The following is a 20688-nucleotide window of genomic DNA, read 5'->3' on the forward strand; positions in this document are numbered from 1 at the left end:
GGGCACATGAAGGTTGGCTTCTTATCTGCTGGGGAGCCTCAGCTTCCCCTATGTGTCTCATCCTCTTTGTACGTTTGTCTTTGCTCCATCAAGTTGGCTGGGCTGATTCACACAGCAGAGGAAAGTAAGAGAGATGGAAGCCTGTCAGGCCTTTGATGCCTAGGCTTATAATGGGCATGGTGTCATTCCCACCACATTCTATTGGCCACAGTAAGTCACTGGGCCAGCACAGATTCAAAGCAGGGGGACTAGACTCCATTCTTGATGAAAAAAACAGCATAAGCACAATGCAAATGCCATGTGGACAGAGAGGCCATTCATGGGCCATTGATGCAATAAACCTCACACACCACTGAGTTGTTTCTCAAACTCTGTTCATAACACCTTTACTCAACAGTCTGGTCCTGCCTCTTTAGGCAGCCCATCGATGTGGAGCCACTAGAAATTTTCACTCCTATCTGATGCCCTTGCATCTTACTTCCTCCTGTTCTCTTCATAGGTGTTCCCAGCCTGCTCCATTCTCCTCAACCTCAGAGCATCTCTGGAAGGCCATGCAAGAACCTGCAGGGCTGGTTGCCTTTGCAGATAGGAACCAGGGCACAGGATGGAAAGGAGACTCATAAGTCATTGTTAACTTTTTGGTTCTCATTGAAATTTGTATCATATGCATATATTACCTTAAGTTAATAATGGTGAAATTTTATTGCATCCTACCTACCAGGTAGGTGCCAGGCATTATGCTAAGTAATTAATTTACATTATTGCATTCAGTCCCATGAACTAGACAGTAATCTGAATTATCCTCATTTTGTAGAAGAATAAAGAGTACATCAGATGCCCAAGATCATGGTATTACAGTCAGCAGAGCCAGGATTTGAATGCAGGCTGTCTGGCTCCAAAATCCATAGACTACCACTGTGCTCTACTGCCTCTTCACAGAAAATGTCTTGAAGAGGTGTCTACACTTGCTGTCCACACTTATTTCCCACTCACTTTATAATTCAGAGTAGGTGGTCTTTTGGCCTGATTAATTCATGAACTGGGTTCTCTCCAAAGTCACAAATAACCTCCCTGTTATTAAACTACTAGACATGTCTTTGTCCTCTCGTTTGACTTCTGGACAGCATTAGACTCTGTTGGTCCTTTCTTCCTACAGCATTCTATGCCTTGGATCCCGTGAAGCCACAACTTCTAGGTCTTATCTTCTGTCTCCATCACCTTTGAAAACTCCTCTCCTCCTCCTCTTCCTCCTTCCCCTTGTCCTCACAAGGATCTCTCCTAGGCCCGCTTGTCCCTCCAGTTCTCACATCTCAGGCAATCTAATCCATGGCCCACACCCACACCCACACAGGTTTAACAGGAGACGTGGGCTTCTACCTCTACCTGGAAGGAATGATGCAGCCCCAACCTACCCCTAACCCCTAGCCTGAAGCAGAGGAGGCCAGCTAAAACAGAAGGTTTAAATAAGATCCAGAGTCTCACGACATAATACAAAAATGTCCCAGTTTCAACAGAAAATCACACTTCTTATTAAGTACCGGAGATCTAAAATTGAATTAAAACAAAACAAAACAAACAATGACTAGATGCCAATAGAAAGAACAGGGATTTTAAAGCAGCCCTGATAAAAATGCTTCAATAAGTAATTATCAACATGCCTGAAACTAATGAAAAATAAGACATCTCGGCAGAGAAACAGAAGAGCTAAAGATGAACCAAATGGAAATTTTAGAACTGAAAAATACAAGCTCAGTGGACGGGTTCAAAAGAAGAATGGTAAGGACAGAGAAAACAATCAGTAAAGAATAAATAAACTGAAAGAATCAATAAACTGGAAGATAGAACACTAGAAATTACCCATTCTGGACAACAGAGAGAGAGAGAATAGGCTGGGAAAAAAAAAAGTGAACTGAGCTTCAGTGACCTATAAGACTGTAAAGAAACATCTAACATTCATATTATTAGAGTCCAAAGGGAGAGGAGAAAAGATGGTGGGGCTGGAAAAGTACTTGAAGAAATAAAGGCTGAAAATGTCCTACACTGCTTCTCAAAGGCTATTGTTTTATTTCTTGTTAGATCACAGGCTCTATGCAGCTTGGGCCTCCCCACAGTGACACTGAGACGGCAGTTTCTGGAGGACAGCAGTTCTTTTCAACACTGCTACGGTATAAAGTTTCTGCGAAAGAAAGGACACAAAGTCCTGCTGAGGTCAATGTGAGCAAGGGACATGTGTCAGACTCCTTGGGAACATAGGTTGCAGATGAAGAGATTAAGACTCACAGGACAAATGTGAACCCAGATGATCTGGACTCTCAGTCCAGTGCTCCTGCTTGTACCCCCTCAAGCTACATTGCAGTTGTCCTGGACAGTGTTCAGACCTTCCCCTGGACTATGCAGATGCACCACCAATTTTGTTTGGGGGCCCAGCTCCTGGGATACCAGGAGGGTTGTTGAGGATGGTTACGGAGGAACAAGGTTTGCATCAGTCTTCCTCTGCTTTACTTCCTGGGGATTTGTGCACTGACCCCACCAGCTTTTTATGTGTGTGTTCGACTGTGTATGTCTCCATGTGGATGTGAGTGTGACTGTCTATATGTGTGTATGAGTGTCTGCTTATATGTGTGTGACACGTGTGTATGCCTAGATATGTCTATGTGTGCCTCTCTGTGTCTGTGTTCCTTTCTATGTGTCTCTGTGGATGTCATCTGTCTGTCTTTGTGTATTGAGTATGTCTGTGTGTCTGTGTGTGTGTAGCATACATGTGTGTATCTGTGGGGAGGTTTGTATGCATGTGTGTGTTTGTGTGTCCCTGTGTGTTGTCTGTCTGTATCTGTAATCTCTGTGTGTTATATTCATGTACGTAGTCTGTGTGCGGGTCTGTGTGAGCTCATGGTGTGTGTGTGCGCGTGGGTATGGCGTGTCCTGCGCTGAGACTCCTGAGAGCCCAGCTCCTTCAAGGTCCTGCGACAGTTCCCCAGCGGCCACCCTGGGGCGCGGCTGCCAGAGAGCGGGAGGGAGGAGCACATGGCTGGGTCTGCGGGCTGCGCCCCCGCTCCTCCCCGTGGGCCGGGCACACGTGGGCCCCCGGCACCGCCTCCCCGCGCAGCCCGCCGCCCGCCAGTCTCGCGCGTCCCCACCCACCGCGGGCCACCCCCACCGCGAGCCAGCCTGGGGATAAAGTGGCGGCGCAGACGCCGCTCCCTGTCGCTACAGAGCGGGCAGCGCGCAGCTCGGCCGGGCCCTGACCCGCCTCAGACTAGGACCCGTGGCACTCCGGGAACGCGACAGCGGCGCTCGTGGCCCCGGTAACTGCCTCCCGGTCCCCGTCCCAGCCTGCAAGTGCCGTCACCAGGGGTGGGAAGCAGCCTCGGGGTCCTCGGCCCGCTCGGCGTGGGCTCCCACACCCGTTGTGCGCGCGTGTGTGTACACCAGTGTGTGCGCGCGCGCCCTCCCTGCTCCCTCGCACCAACCCCCAAACCAACTTATCCGCATCAAGTCCATCTTCCCACTCCTCGCCGCCCCCGTGCAGAAAACCATTCGAAGTCGCCTGGTTTTTCCGGTGGCATTTCCAGTGACAGCTGCGGGGCTCCATTCTCTGAGCGGTCGGAGAAAGGCAGGAAGCAAAGTTTGTCAGGAGCCGCGGGGTGACCTTACCTCAGGGACCCGCATTTGTGCGTGTGAGAGCGGCCTCGGTGTGTCCGGAGCGTTTCCCAGTTTTCTGGGCAGTGGGTGCTGGGCTCCCTGCCCCTCCCTTCTCCAAGCCTCTCTAGCGATTTGTTTAGGAAAAGTGATGACACCAACTAGTCGTGAAGGATTGCAGGCGCTTGTTCTCCTCCCTGGGGAGGGAGGGGAGCCCCGGAGAGCTTGTCAGTGAGAGCTGGAAGCAGGCTCCCGGGCTCAGCAGCCTAAAGCCTGAAAGGCAGGATCTGGGGGCCGGGCGCGGTGTAGGGGACAGGGGCTCAGGCTGCTTGATGCCTCGCTGTGACCGCGGCGATGAGGGAACAGCCCTTATTTGCCTGGCTCTGATTCTCCAGGCTGTCGTGGTTGTGGAATGCAAGAGCCAGGATATGATGGAAACAGGTTCGTCCACCCGGCATCTTTAGAATTTCAGGCAGAGGAATTAATGAGAGCACCATCACTTCATTATTGTTCCCCCTTGAAACTTCCTGGGGGGTTTGAAGATGGCTGGGTTTTCTTGCAGCTGGTCTTTATATCCACAGAGCTGACTATAATTTCCACTTGATTACAGCTAAAATATTCTTTAAGATGAAGTTTCCTGAAATGATTTAAAATAAACACAGATGGGAAGGGGGGAAAGCTGTAATGAGGCACTTAAAAATAAAGTGAGCATTTTCTTAAGAACAAATGGGATTTTTTAGAGTTGGAGAGATTGCAAGAAATATATATATATTTTTTAAATCTTTGAAAGGGAGGGTTTTTTTTTAACTGCTTTAAAAAAAAAAGTGTTACTGACTCTGAATGAGGCTTTTCTCTCTTATTTCTCTGTGTGTTTTTTTTTTTGTTTTTTTTTTCCATGTTTCTTACTTTGGACTACATCCTCCTTTCTTTCAAGGACTTGGAGATCCTTTCGGAATTATGCCCGAGGAAAGTTCTCCCAAGCGGACACCGCAGAACATTAGGTACCAGGACCTCCCTCACTTGGTCAATGCCGATGGACAATACCTCTTCTGCAAATACTGGAAACCCGCAGGCACTCCCAAGTAAGTCTCCCCGAGATGCATGGGCACCTTCACACCTACCTCTCCTCCTTTTCATGTAGCATTTCCTGCAGGGCCACCATCTCCATGACCTACTTCACATGCCACTTTAACATTAAGCACAGCCATGTTAACAAAGCTGACATGTATACTTTATCTTTTTTTTTTTTTTTTAATTAAGAAGCAGGAGTTATATTTTTGTTATAACAACTAGGATAAGGATTCTACCGTATGGCAGTTAACAAAAATTCCACATGAATTTATTTTTTGTAATGGAATTGATTTCCCGTTGCACAGGAATTTCTTTAAAATTAAATCCAACAATTACAGAAAACCACCTAATCAGATAAGAAAATCAATTATATTTATATGTAGTAACCTTTGCTCTCTTTTCCTGTTTGATTATGAGCTGCAGAAGGTACCATACGTTAACTAGGAAGCAAGGGGTCTGGGTATTTCCTTCTGATTTCTTGCCAGCTCAATTACTTTCTACATTTTCCATCAAGATTGTCTTGTTATCAGAAACAGGCATTAGGATTACACACAATACGACAGCTGGTCTCCTGCTGCTCCTCTTCTCTTGTATGAAACAACTCTGCTTGTTTGTGTTATGTAGAGAAAGAAATTATTTGTGGTAACCAATTGGCCTAGTAATGAGTGAACAGTTTCTGTTCCATGGATATTTTACCTGCTTCTTCCAAGGCCTCATGCCTCCTGAGGGGACATAGTGTGATATGATTATATCTCCCTTTGGGTTTTAGTAATTATTCAACCCTAGCACAGGTATAAAATGTTTCCTATATCTTCAACAAGGTGTATACTCCAGGTAGCTGCACATTAAAAAACCAGAGCTAAGGACTTTTAAAGGTCTGGCTTAAACTCATAGCTTCAAGGCAGCTATACAAACTGGCTATCATAATGGGTTGTTAATTGTTTCCACCAGTTTTAGCAATATCTTTCTTAAAAATTTCTTCTAGAAATGTGTCAGATGGAGGAAGAGAGGGTCGCCAAGCCTTATCTTTATGCTCCATCTGACTTATTCTCCACTCTGACTTAACTGGCTGTAAAATTGCATATTCTTGGTTTAATTTTTAACAACTTAGTGGTATATGGTGAGTTATTTTTTAATATATAAAAAGAGGACAAAGAATTGAAAGTAGAAGTTCTTAATGTCCAAGTCTCAGACTCTGGGTGCTTTCTCAGTTGAATTGGAAGGTTGTCCTAATTCAAGGTCAGTGAAAGAAAGAGGGCCGACAGTTCTAAAATGGAGGCAGGGTGGTGGGTGAGTGAGTTGGGAAGAGCTGTGAGTGGTTTTCACAGTCTCCAGGCTGATGCTGCCTTGCGGGGAGCCCTTTGCTGCTTCACTTTTTTTCTGTTAGAGATGGCAACCCAATAGTTTAGACAGAGCTGTCTCTCAGAAGTCAATGTTTGTGTGTGAAGTTGATGGTAATAAGAATAGGGTAAATGATTGAGGCTGTTGGGCCCTGGGCTTTGGAAGAGAAATGTTTCTGGGGGAGATTAGGGGACAGCCAAGGTCACAGGGCCAGCATTCTAACTCAGGTAGCCTGGCCCCAGCTCCAGAGCCCACTGGGAGACCACCCACCTCCAGGGGCTCTGTCTCTATTCCCTGGAGATGATGCAGATCAATAAATTCCCTTTTGGGGTCGGGGCGCCCCTCTGTCAGGGATCTTTAAAACATTTCACAATCATTGTGGATCAGTGAGAAAGTCCTAGAGGCCCGCTGTGGTGACCTATGTTAACCCTGTGCTTGCTGCATCTTGGGGAGGGCTGGGGGTCCTGGAAAAAGGATGATGGCAGCTAGAGAATGAGGAGGAGGCAGTGAGGGCCTCAGGGCAGAGGTTTATGATATCTGGTACAAAGCATCTCCTTATCTTAATAACTGAGACTAGGTGCTTTGTTTCAGCTGCTGAGCAAGCCTGCCCTCTTACTTGGTCTGGGCTATCTCTGATATTGCATTTTAACATTGCTGCCTGCTGCTTTTAGGAAGGGGGAGGGGACCACAGGTCACCAATGGCTACAGCCTATCCCCTCCAGGGACTGTCCTCCAGGCCTTTCCCTCCATTTCAGCTCAGGGTCTTCCCTACTCTACCATCTACGCACAGGCGAACATCACCTTCTCACTCGTCCACCTGCTCCTTTTAGTTTGCTTGTTTATTTATCTTTCTCATAGAGGCCCTTGGGACTTAAGAAGCCACCCCAAGAGGCCATCTTACAGTGAGGGGTCTGTGCCTGCCTCCATTAATTGTCACTCGTTTGGGTTGTTTTTCTGGTTAACAAGTTGCCTCCAGCTTCTTGGGCCTCCCCAGAGTACCTCTTAGAACATTCTGCCCTCAGGAGACTTGCTGAGCTCTAAGACTGGCTCTGTAGGTGGCTCAGAGCAACACTGGATTACAGGTGTCAGCCATGGCTGAGAAACTGACTGAAATTGTTTACGGAAACAGATTATGTCTTTATAAACGCCAGCCTCTTCACAACAGATCCTAAGAAAGAAGTAAGCATTTCTTGGTATAGTTGTTACAATGTGTGTCCAAGCACAAAGTTGTTTTTAATATAGCAGGCCAGAGGCTCAAGATTTAGTCATTATGAACCAGAGATTTTAAATCTACCTCTGGCAATACCAAGGCAAATTCATGTTCATGTAGTAGCATGGCATTTATGATAATAACAAACATTAGACTTAAGATATAGAAGAATTATCTCATATTAATTGAGTATCAAGTATGTTATCACGTATGTTCTGAGGAGGTCTGTACAAACATGATCTTATTTTATCTTTATATCAACTTGTGAGACAAATATTATTATTGCCCAAGACGACCAGCCAGCAGTCATGGATTTAGTCCAGATTTTTCTAGCTCCAAGTAAATTGCTCTTCTTAATTGTCTTATAAATAGTGTCTTGATAAATTCTTACATATTTTTGTTGGTAAAGAGTAATAGAATAATCGATTCTCCCTAATTATTTGCTCATAATACATTTAAAGTGGAAAATAGCTTAAAGATATGTATCCATTCTGAAACAAAAAAATCTTATGATGCCCTGGGGGACTGGTTGCCTTATTGAGATTCTTTGGTACTTTGGAATTTTGAAATGCTGGTTCTTCAGTAAATTTCCACTGATGGTATTGTCAGGGTAGTGGAGACTGGCCCAGGTGAGGGTTGAGTTGCTTTGCAGACTCTTATGACCTTGAGTAATATTTAGCACCTTTGAATTCAGTCCACTGAGTGGCCCTCAGTCCATTTAAAGAACAACTTTAAATTAATGTCTGAATATTACTTAGCTATCCTCAGAACAGTGAAGATGCTCCTGCTCCACGTGGTGAGTGACTGACTACTTAACATTATCGGGAGGATGCCGGGAGTGGTCTGAAACAATACTCAGTTTGATTACTCGACTCCCAAAAAGTCCTCTTTTGATTCTGTCTGAACAGGAAGGCTGGAGAGCATGCTGTAATTATATGATTATACAGCCGCCACTCCTAGCACGGTTAGTTCCAGGTGTGGACCAGGTCACGTTCATCTGTTCATCAGTAAGGCCCAACATGAAGTAAATGAGTGTTGAATAAATACTTCGGTGCTCTTCATCTTTCTTTAAAGCTGATAACCTCCCTCACACCATGTGCACTTTGTATCTGGGTAGCAATTCAACTCTAAAGAGCTGATAAGCTTTCCTTTCTGTATCTTCTGTTTGCGAGAACAACCAGTGTACTGAGGGAGCTGTTTCAACATGCAGTTGTCTCTCTGCTTGTAGATATCCTAATACAAACCCCTAGGGAGGCGAGCCTTCCCAACCCTCCCTGGAGAATTGCAAGTAACTCATCTTTGAAAGTTCCGTTTAGCATTTTGTTCAAAATTCTGCTACATTTATGGAGACCTTGTAGAACACAAGCCACTGGAATTCCTTCTCTAAACTTTGCTGGCTTTGCCCACTTTTTCTTTCTTGCTGCCGACTTCAGTGATCTAGCTTTTCCATCCAGTAATTCTGCAGCCATGCCCTCACCATGGATGCCTCCTCTTATCTCTCTGGCTCCACCAGTCTCCTATGCTCCAGAGGTAGTCTGCTGCTGGTGTGGTTTTCCAGATTTTCCTCTTGGGGCTGGGAGTGGGGCACATCGTGGGGGATGGACTAACAAGGGAGATGTGGCATCAGTTCTGGAACATCCCCAGGTTTTGAATGGTGGCCATTGTCAGTGGGCCTAGGGTCAGTAAGCCACGGGTCGCTGCTCCTTATTTCTTTCTCCCCAGAGTGGGGCTCAGTGCACATCCCCTTCCTCTACCTTGTCCTTTCCTGGGTCACATCGATCCCTTTCTCCAAGAAATCTTCCCAACCTGTATTTGGAGTTTTGGGTTATGCCCTCTTAGGACACTTCCTCCCACTTATGAAAATTTACCTGGAAAAGAAGCAATTCCCCTAAACTGGGATATATTTAAATGTTAAAAAACATTCTTCTTCCTGCCACCCTCATAATGTGTTCCTCAGCCTCTAGCTATTTGGGTGTGGCACCTGTGGCTCCAGAAGATAAGGGGCCCTCCCAGCCAACTGGATCCAGACCTCAGAGATGCAGAGTCCTCACCATCTGGCTGGACATAATTTCTAAACTCACTGCCTTCTGGAGATTTTGTTTTCATAGATCAGAAGGGCATTTGATTCTTCTCTCCCTCTATTCTTCTCTCCTCCTTAGGCTTTCTAATCAGGTTGTAAGTTTGTTATGTTGTGCCTTTCTTTTCCCCAACCTAGTTGGCTCAGTGTTCTGGGCAACTGTGTTGTAGGTTCTGCTTATGTCCTTGAGTGTTTCTGCCTCCTGTGTGGCCCCCGCTGACTCTTATATGACTAGGTGTTACTGCATTACTTACCTTTGTTGATACATTCCCGGAGTTGACCAAATCGCATCTCTTATTTGTCCCTAAAAGAAGCCATTTTGAACTCCATTCTGCTGGTTTCCAAGGGTGCAAAGACAGCTGAGCTTCCCCCAAACCCAGCCCTTGGTCCTTTTCCCTGATTGGGGGTAGCTAGGATAGCTTTGGGGCTCCCCAGAACCTCTGTAGCAAGACAGGTTTCAGGGGTACAATGCTGCGATTGCCTCTGCTCTTCCCACTTAGCTGTAGTCACCCTCCCATTCAACAAGTCAGTTTGACAAACTTGTATTTATGGAAGTCTACGTGTTCTAGGCATTGTGTCGGACACCAGAGTAGGGAGAGAGTGTCAAAGACTGCTTTGTTTGATGAAAGGGTCAGGGGGAGGTGAACATGTGGACAATTATCATACGATGTGACAGGTACCTAGAAATAAGACCACCGCTTAGCCATGCAGAACCTTTGTGTAAATTAGAAAAGGGAGCCCACACAGCTCTTCAAGTGTGTGGCTTGGTGAGCAGAGTGTGGGTTGGATTTCAGCTCCTACCTACCCTTTCAACCAGAGCCCTTAAACAATATTCTACCTGAGAGATGGATATGGCAGGGCAGGGAACCAGGGCAGATAAGCAGTAGCTGCATCAGCGTGGCTTTACTGGGCATAAAGCAGGGGCAGAAACTGAACGAAGCTAGAGAAGTAGGAGGAGGCCAGGCACTAGGGGGTCCTGCAGGCCAAGATACAGGGCTGGTCTTGAACCTTCTGGGGAGGTAGCAGTTTGGACAAGTTTTAAAAAAATGGTGTAGTCAGATTTGTAACTTGGACAACCAGCTGGTTGGAGGTGTTTGCAGCAATCCAGGGGACCGGTGAAGAGGGCTGAGTCACGGCCTGGTGGCTCATGGTACTACATGGCAATAGCAGATGGGGAGATGAAAGTTGATCATACAGTGATGATGGGCGGTGAAGGGAACAAAAGAAAGCTCTCAGGTGTCTTCCTGAATGATGGGCGTACATGGGACGTGGGCCTCTCCTTCCCAACACACACCTTTATTCTCTGCTCCAAAAATGCCAAGGCTGCTCTCTGACATTGAGTTCAGGTGGTGCCACCCAGTGTGCTGTGGGACACTTCATTAGAGTAGGCCTGGAATACACTAGTAGGAGAAAAGGAGGAGAGGGAGTGTGGCCAGGCCACAGAGGTACATTTCACACATCACCAATAAAATATTAGTGACAGGGAGAAGCTCATAGAGGTAAGAAAGGAATCATGCTTCACACTGCCTCCCCACAATGAGGGCTCAAAAATCCAATGTCTTTGACTTACACGTGTTGTTTCATGAAATTTACACCCAAACTCTGCGAAAGTGGACCTTGCTGTGCATTTTATAGCAATGTCACATTATTTTTAATCAGATTATGCCTCTCAGTAGCACCTCAATTTCTTTTGCCTATTTTAAGATATGAAGCTGTTATTTCTCCCTCTGATGCTTCTGCCTTTGTTGTAGCATAGCGAACTGCCTTATTTTTAAATAGGGCATCTCTTCTGGGCTTCTTTTTAAAGACTCTTCAAATAGCAAAGACCTTTTGATGGCAAGAGGAAAGGCCGGCTGCTATTCTTGCAGTTGATTTTTCCAACAGCTTCGTTAAGGGATAATTTCTTCCAGTTGCTATAAGAATGTTCTGCAAATACAAATCTGGCTTTGTTTTGCAGTGGAGTCCAAGAAAAAAAATAGGAAAATAAGCTGCTTTCTGAATAGCAACTGTTGTCCACCATTGTCTATTTATCGGCACCTTTTAGGTTTAGATCTTAGTCCTAGATGCACTTTGTCCATGAATGCAAACCAAACCATTGGTTATTGTATAAATGCAGGAACCAGCCTTTAATGATGTGAATTTACAGCTGAGATTACAAGATGACCCTTGTCCCATATTTTAGGGTCATCCAAGGTTCTTGTTGGTAGGATGTTCTTTTCATTTCACACAGCTTCGGGGGAGGGGTGGGGATGCTGATGGTGGTCATTGAGTGGCACCGGAGGTAACATTTCAGGGCCTGATCAACTATAACAGGGGGCTGTATGTAGCTAAGAGGGCTGCAGGAGAAGCTGTGCACTATGTGTCACTCTATTTGCAGCTGCCCGATTTCACATTTGTAGCCTTCACCTAATTTGCCTCTCTCTCTGGCTCTGCTGACTGTTTGTTTCTTTTCCTGGAGTCCAACAAATCCTCCTGTGTGCAGTGACAAAAAGATTTAAATGCACTGGTTCTCATGAGGTCACAGCTCTATCAGCATTCTGAAAGAAAAGGAGGGAGGGAGGGAGGGAGGGAGAAAGAAGTGAAAGGAAGGAGGAGGAAGGAAGAGGAAAAGGGGAAGAATAGAAGGAAAGAAAGAGGGTTTGGAAAAACATATCCTCAGTTGATATTAGGTTAGGAGAATTTGACCTTTCCTTGAACAAGTTTTCAAAAACAGTAATACGTAGAAGGTTCAATGGAGCAGAATTAATAGAGATCAGAATGGAAGTGGATCACTTTGTGAAATTACACCTGTGCAAATTTAAGATACTTGTGCCTTGGTCATCTCATATTGCTACCTCCAGAGAGCAGGTTTTGGGGGTGAATGACCCAATAAAGGCTTATATTACGGAGATTGTGATGCACTTTTCTCACCAAAATTCAGTATTCCCAGTGTTTTGCTTCACTATGCACATGTGTCCTTCCTTGGTGCCTAGAACAGTGGCCAGCCCTTAGTAAGAGCTTAATAAATATGTTGAATGAATGAATCTGCTCCAGCAAGGGGAAAGAGGCATGTGAGCATGTTACTAACAGAGCTAGATTTTTTTCTGGTGGAGAAACTCAGACTTGAGCACTAAGGATACTTTCAGGTATCCTTAAAGCAACTCTCCATAACCTTGGGGACTTTTCTGAAGTTTTAGGGGATTAGAGTCTGTGGACCTTCTGACATCATGAGTATGTGAATATATGCACTTTTCTGGAAAGGAAGATAGACAAACTCAACGGGGAGCCCTATGACCTCAGTGCAGATGTTTTTTGCAGATGGAATTTTTTTTTTTTTTTTTTTTTTTTGCAGATGGAAAGACTGAGGTTCAGAGGGTAAGCACGATGTCTTCTAGGAGCCTGACATGGGGCCAAGGGCAGTCTCCTGACCATGTATTTCTTCTGTTCCACACTGTCTCTCAGGAGTTATTTCCATGCCTTCTTCTTATTGGTTTAAACCACAACTTAGCCCTTACCAGCAGGGATTTGAACAAATGTCCAGTTTGGGTCAGAGCTTGGAGAGGTCTTAATTTTACTTTCTTCTCCCTGCCAGAAGCCATTTGACACATCTCTATTTGGGTGGTTCTGTTTTCAGTGGTTAGAAGTGTGTGTGGGTATTAGGTTATGCCCATGAATAATGGGAGTGGTGGATGGACTTCAGAAAGATGGCAGGAGACTTACTTAGAAAACCAAAAGATGGGATGGGAAGCAGAAAATGGAAGAGGAAGAGAAGCCCAGGAGGCCTCTAGGAAAATAAGAGAAGAATGTGGCAGATGAGGTAAGGAGTCCTCAAATAAAAAGGGGGCAAGCAAGGAAAAGGATATAAAGAGAAAGCTTGAGGTCAAGGAGAAAACTGCAGATTTAGCCATATGTAGGCTCTGGTTAACTCTTTTTGTCAAAACAGGTCAGTTTCTCCGGGACATTAACAGCCTACTGGAATAGAGATGAAAAGTCCCTGGTTAGAAAATTACTGCCTTTAGACATTTTAGAAGGTTTCTTTTTTTTTCTGTTTATCCTGTTCAATCAAACTTGAAGAGACATGTTTCAGGTAAAACTGTTCTCTTTGGGAAGCAAAGCAGGATAGTACAATGGAGAAAAGCTTGGGCCCTGGAACTGGACTACCAGAACCAGAGCCGGTCCATTTGGACAAGGCATCTGTCCGTGGATACATTCCTTGACCAATGTGGGCATCGGTTTTCATTCTTTAAAATGAGGACTAATAGCACCTTTCTCCCAGAGTGGTAGTGCATGTTAGAGGTAAGTGTGGAGGACAATGCCTGGCATACAGTAAATGATGTGTGTGTTGGTTCTTATCACTTAGTTTGGCCTCTTTGGCTACTTTCTTGGTTGGTCTTTTGGGCTCTGAGGACCATGTGTCAATCTTGTTTGTTACCTGCCATTATCCCTTACTTTCCACCATGCTAGTCAGTCACAAAGGCCTAGAGTAAAAGCAGTAATGGTCTTCACAAACTCCTCTTTACTGCTCTCCCCACTTTATGCCAATCTTAAGGTTATTTCCTTCCCCCACCTTAATCGTTAAAAGTCAGTTCCATTTCAGTGAGATTTCAAACTCTTGATAAACTTCTGTAGATGCTAGGTGCATAGTTGACAATGTAAATGAAACAAGAAAGCCATAAGAGAAATCGTTAGTGGTGAAATTCTTTTCTGAGATAACACAGAATTAGGATAATTGGGCACTTTTCTTTTATCTCACATTAAAAAAACCTCTGTGACGTTATTTGAGGTATGACTCCTGACTGGCAGGATAACCAAATAACCTTTAGTGAGTATGACTGGGAGTCAATACAAATCTCAGTAAAAGCATCCGTTTGGATTTTAGTGGTCCATGTCTTTGGTTACTTCAGTCTTTGGTATGTCTTTCTCCTTCGGTCCTGTTTGTGTATCAGGGTGGTATGGAAATATTTGTGCTGCAAGGAATGAAATTGTTGCAGGTGTCATCCCGCCATTTACTCCAACACAGTAAGCAGGGTGGTCTGGGTGCATTAGTAATTTAGCTTGCAGTTCTGTGGGTTAGCAATTTGTGCTGGGCTCAGCTGGATAGTTCTTCTGCTATTGTTGGCTGGACTTCCTCATGCATCTGTGGTCCACTGCTACCTCTGAGGGCACTGGCAGGCAGGCTAGAGGCTTGCTGGTCTCAGATGGCTTTACTCACATGTCTGACAAGCTGTTGGTGGGAGCACCTCAGTTCTTCTCCACATGGTCTTGTCCTTTAACAGGCTAGCTCAGCTTTGTTCTTAAAGTGGCAACATTCAATAGCAACAAAAGAGCAAACTCCAATGTGTCAGTGTTTTTCGAGTTACTGCTTGTGCCAAGTTTTCGAATGTCCCACAATCAAAGCAAATCAGCCCCAAGGTGGTATGTGAGGAGGGCACAGGCAAGGATCAAGGATGAAGAGGGAGATTAGTTTGTGGCCATATTTGAAATCTACCAAGTGGAGAAAAGATCTTCGTGCTAGGAGTTGGGAAACCAGGGTTGAAGTTTTAATTCTGCCTCTCCCTCTGAGCACCTTTAGACAAGATACCTTCTCTTAGACCTTCCAGCAAGTTCTCAGAGGGTTTTATATAACTTTTATATAACTCTGGGATAATTTGCATCTCATGGTGGTAGAATAACCTATGAGCTTCTCCAGGGCTTTTGTTTTATTCTGTCTTCTCCAGTGCTTGGCCCTTGTAGAGTTTCATGTCTGGCCCAAAATAAGAGATCTAAACATGTTTTTTGAATTACTGTATTAAGTTACCATATTTAGAGTGAGATGATTGGGCTAGATGATTCTGAAATGCCCTTTTGGCATGGTTTTCTAAGAAAAGAGCAGAAACATTTTCACCGAGTGTAGATCAGAGGGGCTAACATTTTGTGCAGGAAATGGAGCACGTAAATCCAGAAGTTAATAACACTTGGAATGAGAATGTTCCCTGCAGGTAATTCCATGAGATAATAGGTGGCTGTGTTTTAGCCAATTTATCTTTGAAGTAAAATTCTATATGTGAAAATGCATCTACGAGTGAGAATTGCAGGATGACAGGAAGTGTTTTCCAGTTAGCACAGGAGTCAATGTGGACACCAGAATCTGGTGATGAGGTCTGTTTCCTTTTTTGATGTAGGGGGATGATTCAACAAGTATTAACTGAGCTCCAGTTGTAAACCCAGCTCCATGCAGGACAACAATGGAGGGTCCACAAATAGCACGGAGACTCGGGGCCCATTTGAGAACAAACTTCCAAATATATGAGTTCTTTCTGAATACCTTATCTGAGCCATATCTCATTTTAATTTTGGAACTATAGAAGTGAAGATACTCTTTCCCTGCCTTTGAAGACATTTCTGCACATTTACTGGAGAGGCAGTTCCAACACAGGGGAGTTTGCTTGTGAGGGTGATGCATTCTGTGTAAGAGTTTTAGAGAAAAGTTTAGGTGATTTTAATCTGGCTCTTAAAGGTAGAATAGTCCATTCTAGGCAAGAAGAACCACTTTCACACAGGCATGGAGGTATGTTTTAAAAACAACAGGAATTCTTTGGAAACTATAGTCTAAAGTACATGGTAGAAAATGAGTTTGGAATGGCTGGTTCAGGAGCCTGAATTTGAGGCCATTTTATTAGTCTGCTTGGACTGCTATAACAACATACAACACAACCAGTGGCTTACACAACAGAAAAATATTTTTTCTCCTCTCCAAGATCAAGGTGCCGACAGGGTTGGTTTCTGGTGAGAGTTCTCGTCCTGGGTTATAGATGGCTGCCTTCTTCACAAGGTCTTTCCTCTGTGTACACATTCCTGGTGTCTCTTTCTCTTCTTATAAGGACCCAGTCCTATTGGACGAGTGCCCCATTTTTGTGACCTTGTTTAACCTGAATTACCTCTTTAGAGGCCCTGTCTCTAAATACAGTCATCTTGGGAGTTAATGCTTCAACATATGAATCTGGGGGAGGGGGCACAGTTCAGAAGATTGTAACATGTTTGACATGTTAAAGGATTTGGGCCTTATTGTATAGGCTATGTGGGAACCATTATAGAGTCAGGCATCAGGTTGGGGTGGTTATTATTTATAGTCTAGTACATTAGAAGCAACTGGGAAATCTTCCATGCTGACCTTGGATAAGGGTCCAGCCTTTTCATATTTGTGCTTCTCTGTGGTTTCATAAGGATGCCCAGCCTGTCTGAAGTTGCTGTGTCCTTTTCCTTGATTTCTTGTGTCATTTGCAGCCAGGCCTGGCTATAGGACCAGTTTTCCACCTTAAGACACTAGAAAAAAATAGAAAATTAAACCTAAAGTAAGCAGAAGGAAAGAAATAATATAGATTAGAGTCAAAACTAATGAAATAGGGAATAGAAAAACAATAGAGAAAATAAACGAATCCAAAACTTGGTTATTTGAAAAGATCAACAAAACTGACAATTTTGAACTTTTGACTTCTGGTGAAGATGGCAGAGTAGGTAAATGCTGTGCTCACCTCCTCCCACAATTACATCAAAATTACAAGAAAATTATAGAACGACCACCCTTGAGAATCACTTGAAGACCTGCTGAATAGAATTCTTACAGCTAAGAGTATAAGGAATAAGCCACATTGAGACTAGTAGGAGAGGTGGAGACATGAAATTAGCTGGTCCCGCTCCCACATGTGGAAGTTAAAAATCATGGGAGTTATCACAGCTGTGGAGGTCCCCCCAGAGGAGTGAGGGGTCACAGTCGCACACCTGGTTCCGCTGCCTGGACCACCAGTGCTGGGAAGAGGAGTCCTTACAACATCTGGCTGTGAAAATAAGTGGGGATTCCCTCCAGGTGAAACAGAGGGTTGCTGAAGTCTCAGGTATGCCTCTTAAAGGGCTTGTGCATGGATGCACCCACTCTGAGCTTTAGCACTGGGCAGAAGCTTGAAAAGCACCAGGAACATACGAGAAGAAATAAACTGGCATCACAGCAAGGGGTGAAAGAGTAGCTCTCTCTGCTATTTTGTTCCTTTGCTGAGCCCTCCCCCAACCCAACCTGAAGGTGCCAGCTGGCACCAAATCTGAGTCTGCATCAAACTCACCCCACCCTGATAATTCCTTGAGGATTCACTGCACCCAATTTGAGCATATGCCAGAACTTCTTTCAGTGTCTATTTCTCATAAGCAGCTGACCTCAGCACATGCTGTGGACTTCCCAAAAATCTCTGAAAGGTTCACAAGCCCCAAACAAGCAGTGGCTGGCCACAGCATGCCATATACCTCTTGCTAAATGACCCTCAGCTAGGCACTAGTGGCAGCCAGCCTTGGTTCGCAGAATAACCTCTCTTAAGGGCTTCCAAGTCTAGAACAGGCAGATAAACATCCAAAGGTCACTTTGTAGCTTCTACCAACTGGTCCTTGGCCAGGCACAGGCAGCAGCTGACTTTGGACTGCACTGGAGCCCCTTCCAAGAAGCCCCTCAAAACAATACACCTGGTGACCAGCTTCAGACAACACCAGAGCACCACTCAACCACTTCTACAAATGACACAGCCAAAGAGCAGACTCAGCAGGCAACAAGGCCCCACTAAAGAAAATCCTGCTCCATAGGGTCAGCCCACACACAGCAACTTGTTCGTTATAATCACAGCCAGTCCTCACAGCCAATCAGCCTGAGGGTCAGTCCCACTCACTGACATGCCAACAGCGGTCAAGCTCAAATACAACAGGAGGGCACACACGAGGGACACATTTGGAGCATCCGGCTCAGGTGACAGGAGAAACTAGGCCAAGGTCTCTTCATGACACCTACTACATAAAACTACCCTTCCAAGACTGGGAGACATAGTGTATATACCAAATACACAGAAACAAACACAGGGAGGCAGCCAAAATGAGAAGACAAAGAAACATATCCCAAATGAAAGGACAGGACAAAACACCAGAAAAAGATCTAAACTAAATGGAGGCAAGCAATCTACTAGATACAGAGTCCAAAACACTGGTTATAAGACTGCTCAATGAATTTAGGGCAAGAATAGATGAACTAAGTAAGAACCTACACAAAGAGACAGAAACCATAAAAAAAGAGCCTATGAGAAATGAAGATTACAATAACTTAAAGGAAAGATACATTAGATGGAATCAACAGAAAATTAGATGAAGAAAAAGCGCAAATCAGTGATTTGGAAGACAAGGTAGTGGAACACATTCAATTGGAACGGAAAAAAAAAGAAAAAAAAATTTAAAAAATGAAGATAGTTTAAGGGACCTCTAGGACAACACTGAGCATAACAACATTCACATCATAGGGGTACCAGAAGGAGAAGACAAGGAGTTAGGGAATGAAAACCTATCTGAAGAAATAATGATGAAAAACTTCTCTAACATGGCAAAGGAAATAGACATACAAGTCCAGGAAGTGCAGTGACTCCTAAACAAGATGAACACAAGGAGGACTATACCAAGATGCATCATAATTAAAATCCCAAAGGTTAAAGACAGAGAGAATCCTAAAAGCAGCAAGAGAAAATCAGTTAGTTACCTACAAGGGAGCTGCCATAAGACTGTCAACTGATTTCTCAACAGAACCTTTGCAGGCCAAAAGGTATTGTTATGAAATATTAAAAGGGAGGCAAAGCAAGGACCTACAACCAAGATAACTCTACCCAGCAAAGCTCTCATTTAGAATCAAAGGACAGATAAAGAGCTTCCCAGACAAGAAAAAGCTAAAAGAGTTTGTCGCCACCAAACCAGTATTACAAAAAATGTTAAAGGGACAGGGAGAAGGAGAAAGAGGAAGAGAAGGAGACAGAGAAGAAAATAAAAATATGAATAATAAAATGGCAATAAAGACATACCTATCAATAATTCCTTTAGATGTAATTGGATTAAATGTTCCAATCAAAAAACATAGGAAAGCTGAATGAATGAGAAAACAAGACCCATATATATGAGACCCAGTTCAGAATGAAAGATACACACAGACTAAAAGTAAAGGGATGGAAAAAGCTATTTTATGCAAATGGAGATAAATAAAAAGCTGGGGTAGCAATACTTATACCAGACAAAATAGACTTTGAAAGAACACTAAAGCAGGAGACAAGAAGGACATCACATAATGATCAAGGGATCAATACAACAACCCTTGTCATTATTTATGGAACATAGGAACACCTAAATACATAAAGAAAATATTGACAGACATAAAGAGAGAGATCGACAGTAGTACAGACATGGTTGGAGACTTTAACACCCCTTTGACATCAATGGATAGATCATACAGACAGAAAATCAACAAGGAAACAGCAGCCTTAAATGACACATTATACTAGATGGATTTAATTGGTAATCTCGGAATATTTCACTTCTAGCAGCAGGTTATATATTGTCTTTCAGTACACATGAAACATTTTCTAAGATAGACCACATGTTAGTCCACAAAGTAAGTCTCAATAAATTTAAAAAGATTCAACTCTTACCAGGGATCGTCTCTAATCAGAACAATATGAAACTAGAAATCAATTATTAAAAAAAAAAAAAACCACAAAGACACACAAACACAGCGACACTAAATAACATGCTACTAAACACTGAATGAGTTAAAAATGAGATCAAGGAAGAAATCAAAAGATACCTCGACACAAATGTTAATGAAAACACAACCCCAAATCTATGGGATACAGCCAAAGCAATTCTAAGAGGGAAATTCATAGCAATGCAGACCTACCTCAAGAAACAAGAAAAATTTCAATAAACAACCTAACCTTACACCTGAAGTAAGTAGGAAAAGAAGAAGAAACATAGCCCAAAGTTAGTAGAAGGAAGAAAATAATAAAGATCAGAGCAGAAATAAATGAAATGGAGTCTAAAAAATCACAAAGGATCAATGAAACCAAGAGCTGGTTCTTTAAAAAGATAAATGAAATTGATAAACCTTTAACCAGATTCATCAAGAGAAAAAGAGACAGGACCTAAATAAATGAAATCAGAAATGAAAGAGAAGTGGCAACAGACACCTCAGAAATACAAAGGATTATAAGAAAATTATTTGCCAACAAATTGGACAACCTGGAAGAAATGAAAAATTCCTTGAAACATATAATCTTCCAAGACTGAATCAAGAAGAAACAGAAAAATCTGAACAGACCAATAACTACTAACAAAATTGAATCAATAATCAGAAAATTCCCAACAAACAAAAGCCCTGGAATATATGGTTTCACAAGTGAATTTTACTAAACAGTCAGAGAATTAACACCTATCTTTCTCAAACTATTCCTAAAAATTGAAAAGAAAGGGAGGCTCCCATGCACAATTTATAAGGCCATCATTACTCTGATTTTAAAACCAGACAAAGACATTACAAAAAAAGAAAACT

General features: G+C 43.5%; 1 protein-coding gene across 3 annotated transcripts in view; it reads left to right on the forward strand.

Moving 5' to 3' along the window:
- Positions 1-3158: 3158 nt before the first annotated feature.
- MGLL (monoglyceride lipase) overlaps positions 3159-20688 on the forward strand; it is a 122942-nt gene continuing 105412 nt past the window's right edge. For 2 of the 3 annotated variants that reach the window (XM_011376049.2, XM_011376051.2), the window contains exons 1-2: positions 3159-3305; positions 4574-4721. In XM_011376049.2, coding sequence (XP_011374351.1) covers positions 4597-4721 — 125 coding nt within the window. In that variant the 5' untranslated portion in view covers positions 3159-3305; positions 4574-4596. Of the gene's footprint in view, positions 3306-4573; positions 4722-20688 lie in introns of those variants that run through there. The other variant, XM_023520938.1, reaches the window with a different exon arrangement.

Source organism: Pteropus vampyrus, unplaced genomic scaffold (genome assembly GCF_000151845.1).
Source record: "Pteropus vampyrus isolate Shadow unplaced genomic scaffold, Pvam_2.0 Scaffold285, whole genome shotgun sequence".
In the NCBI taxonomy this organism is placed as follows: Eukaryota; Metazoa; Chordata; class Mammalia; order Chiroptera; family Pteropodidae; genus Pteropus; species Pteropus vampyrus.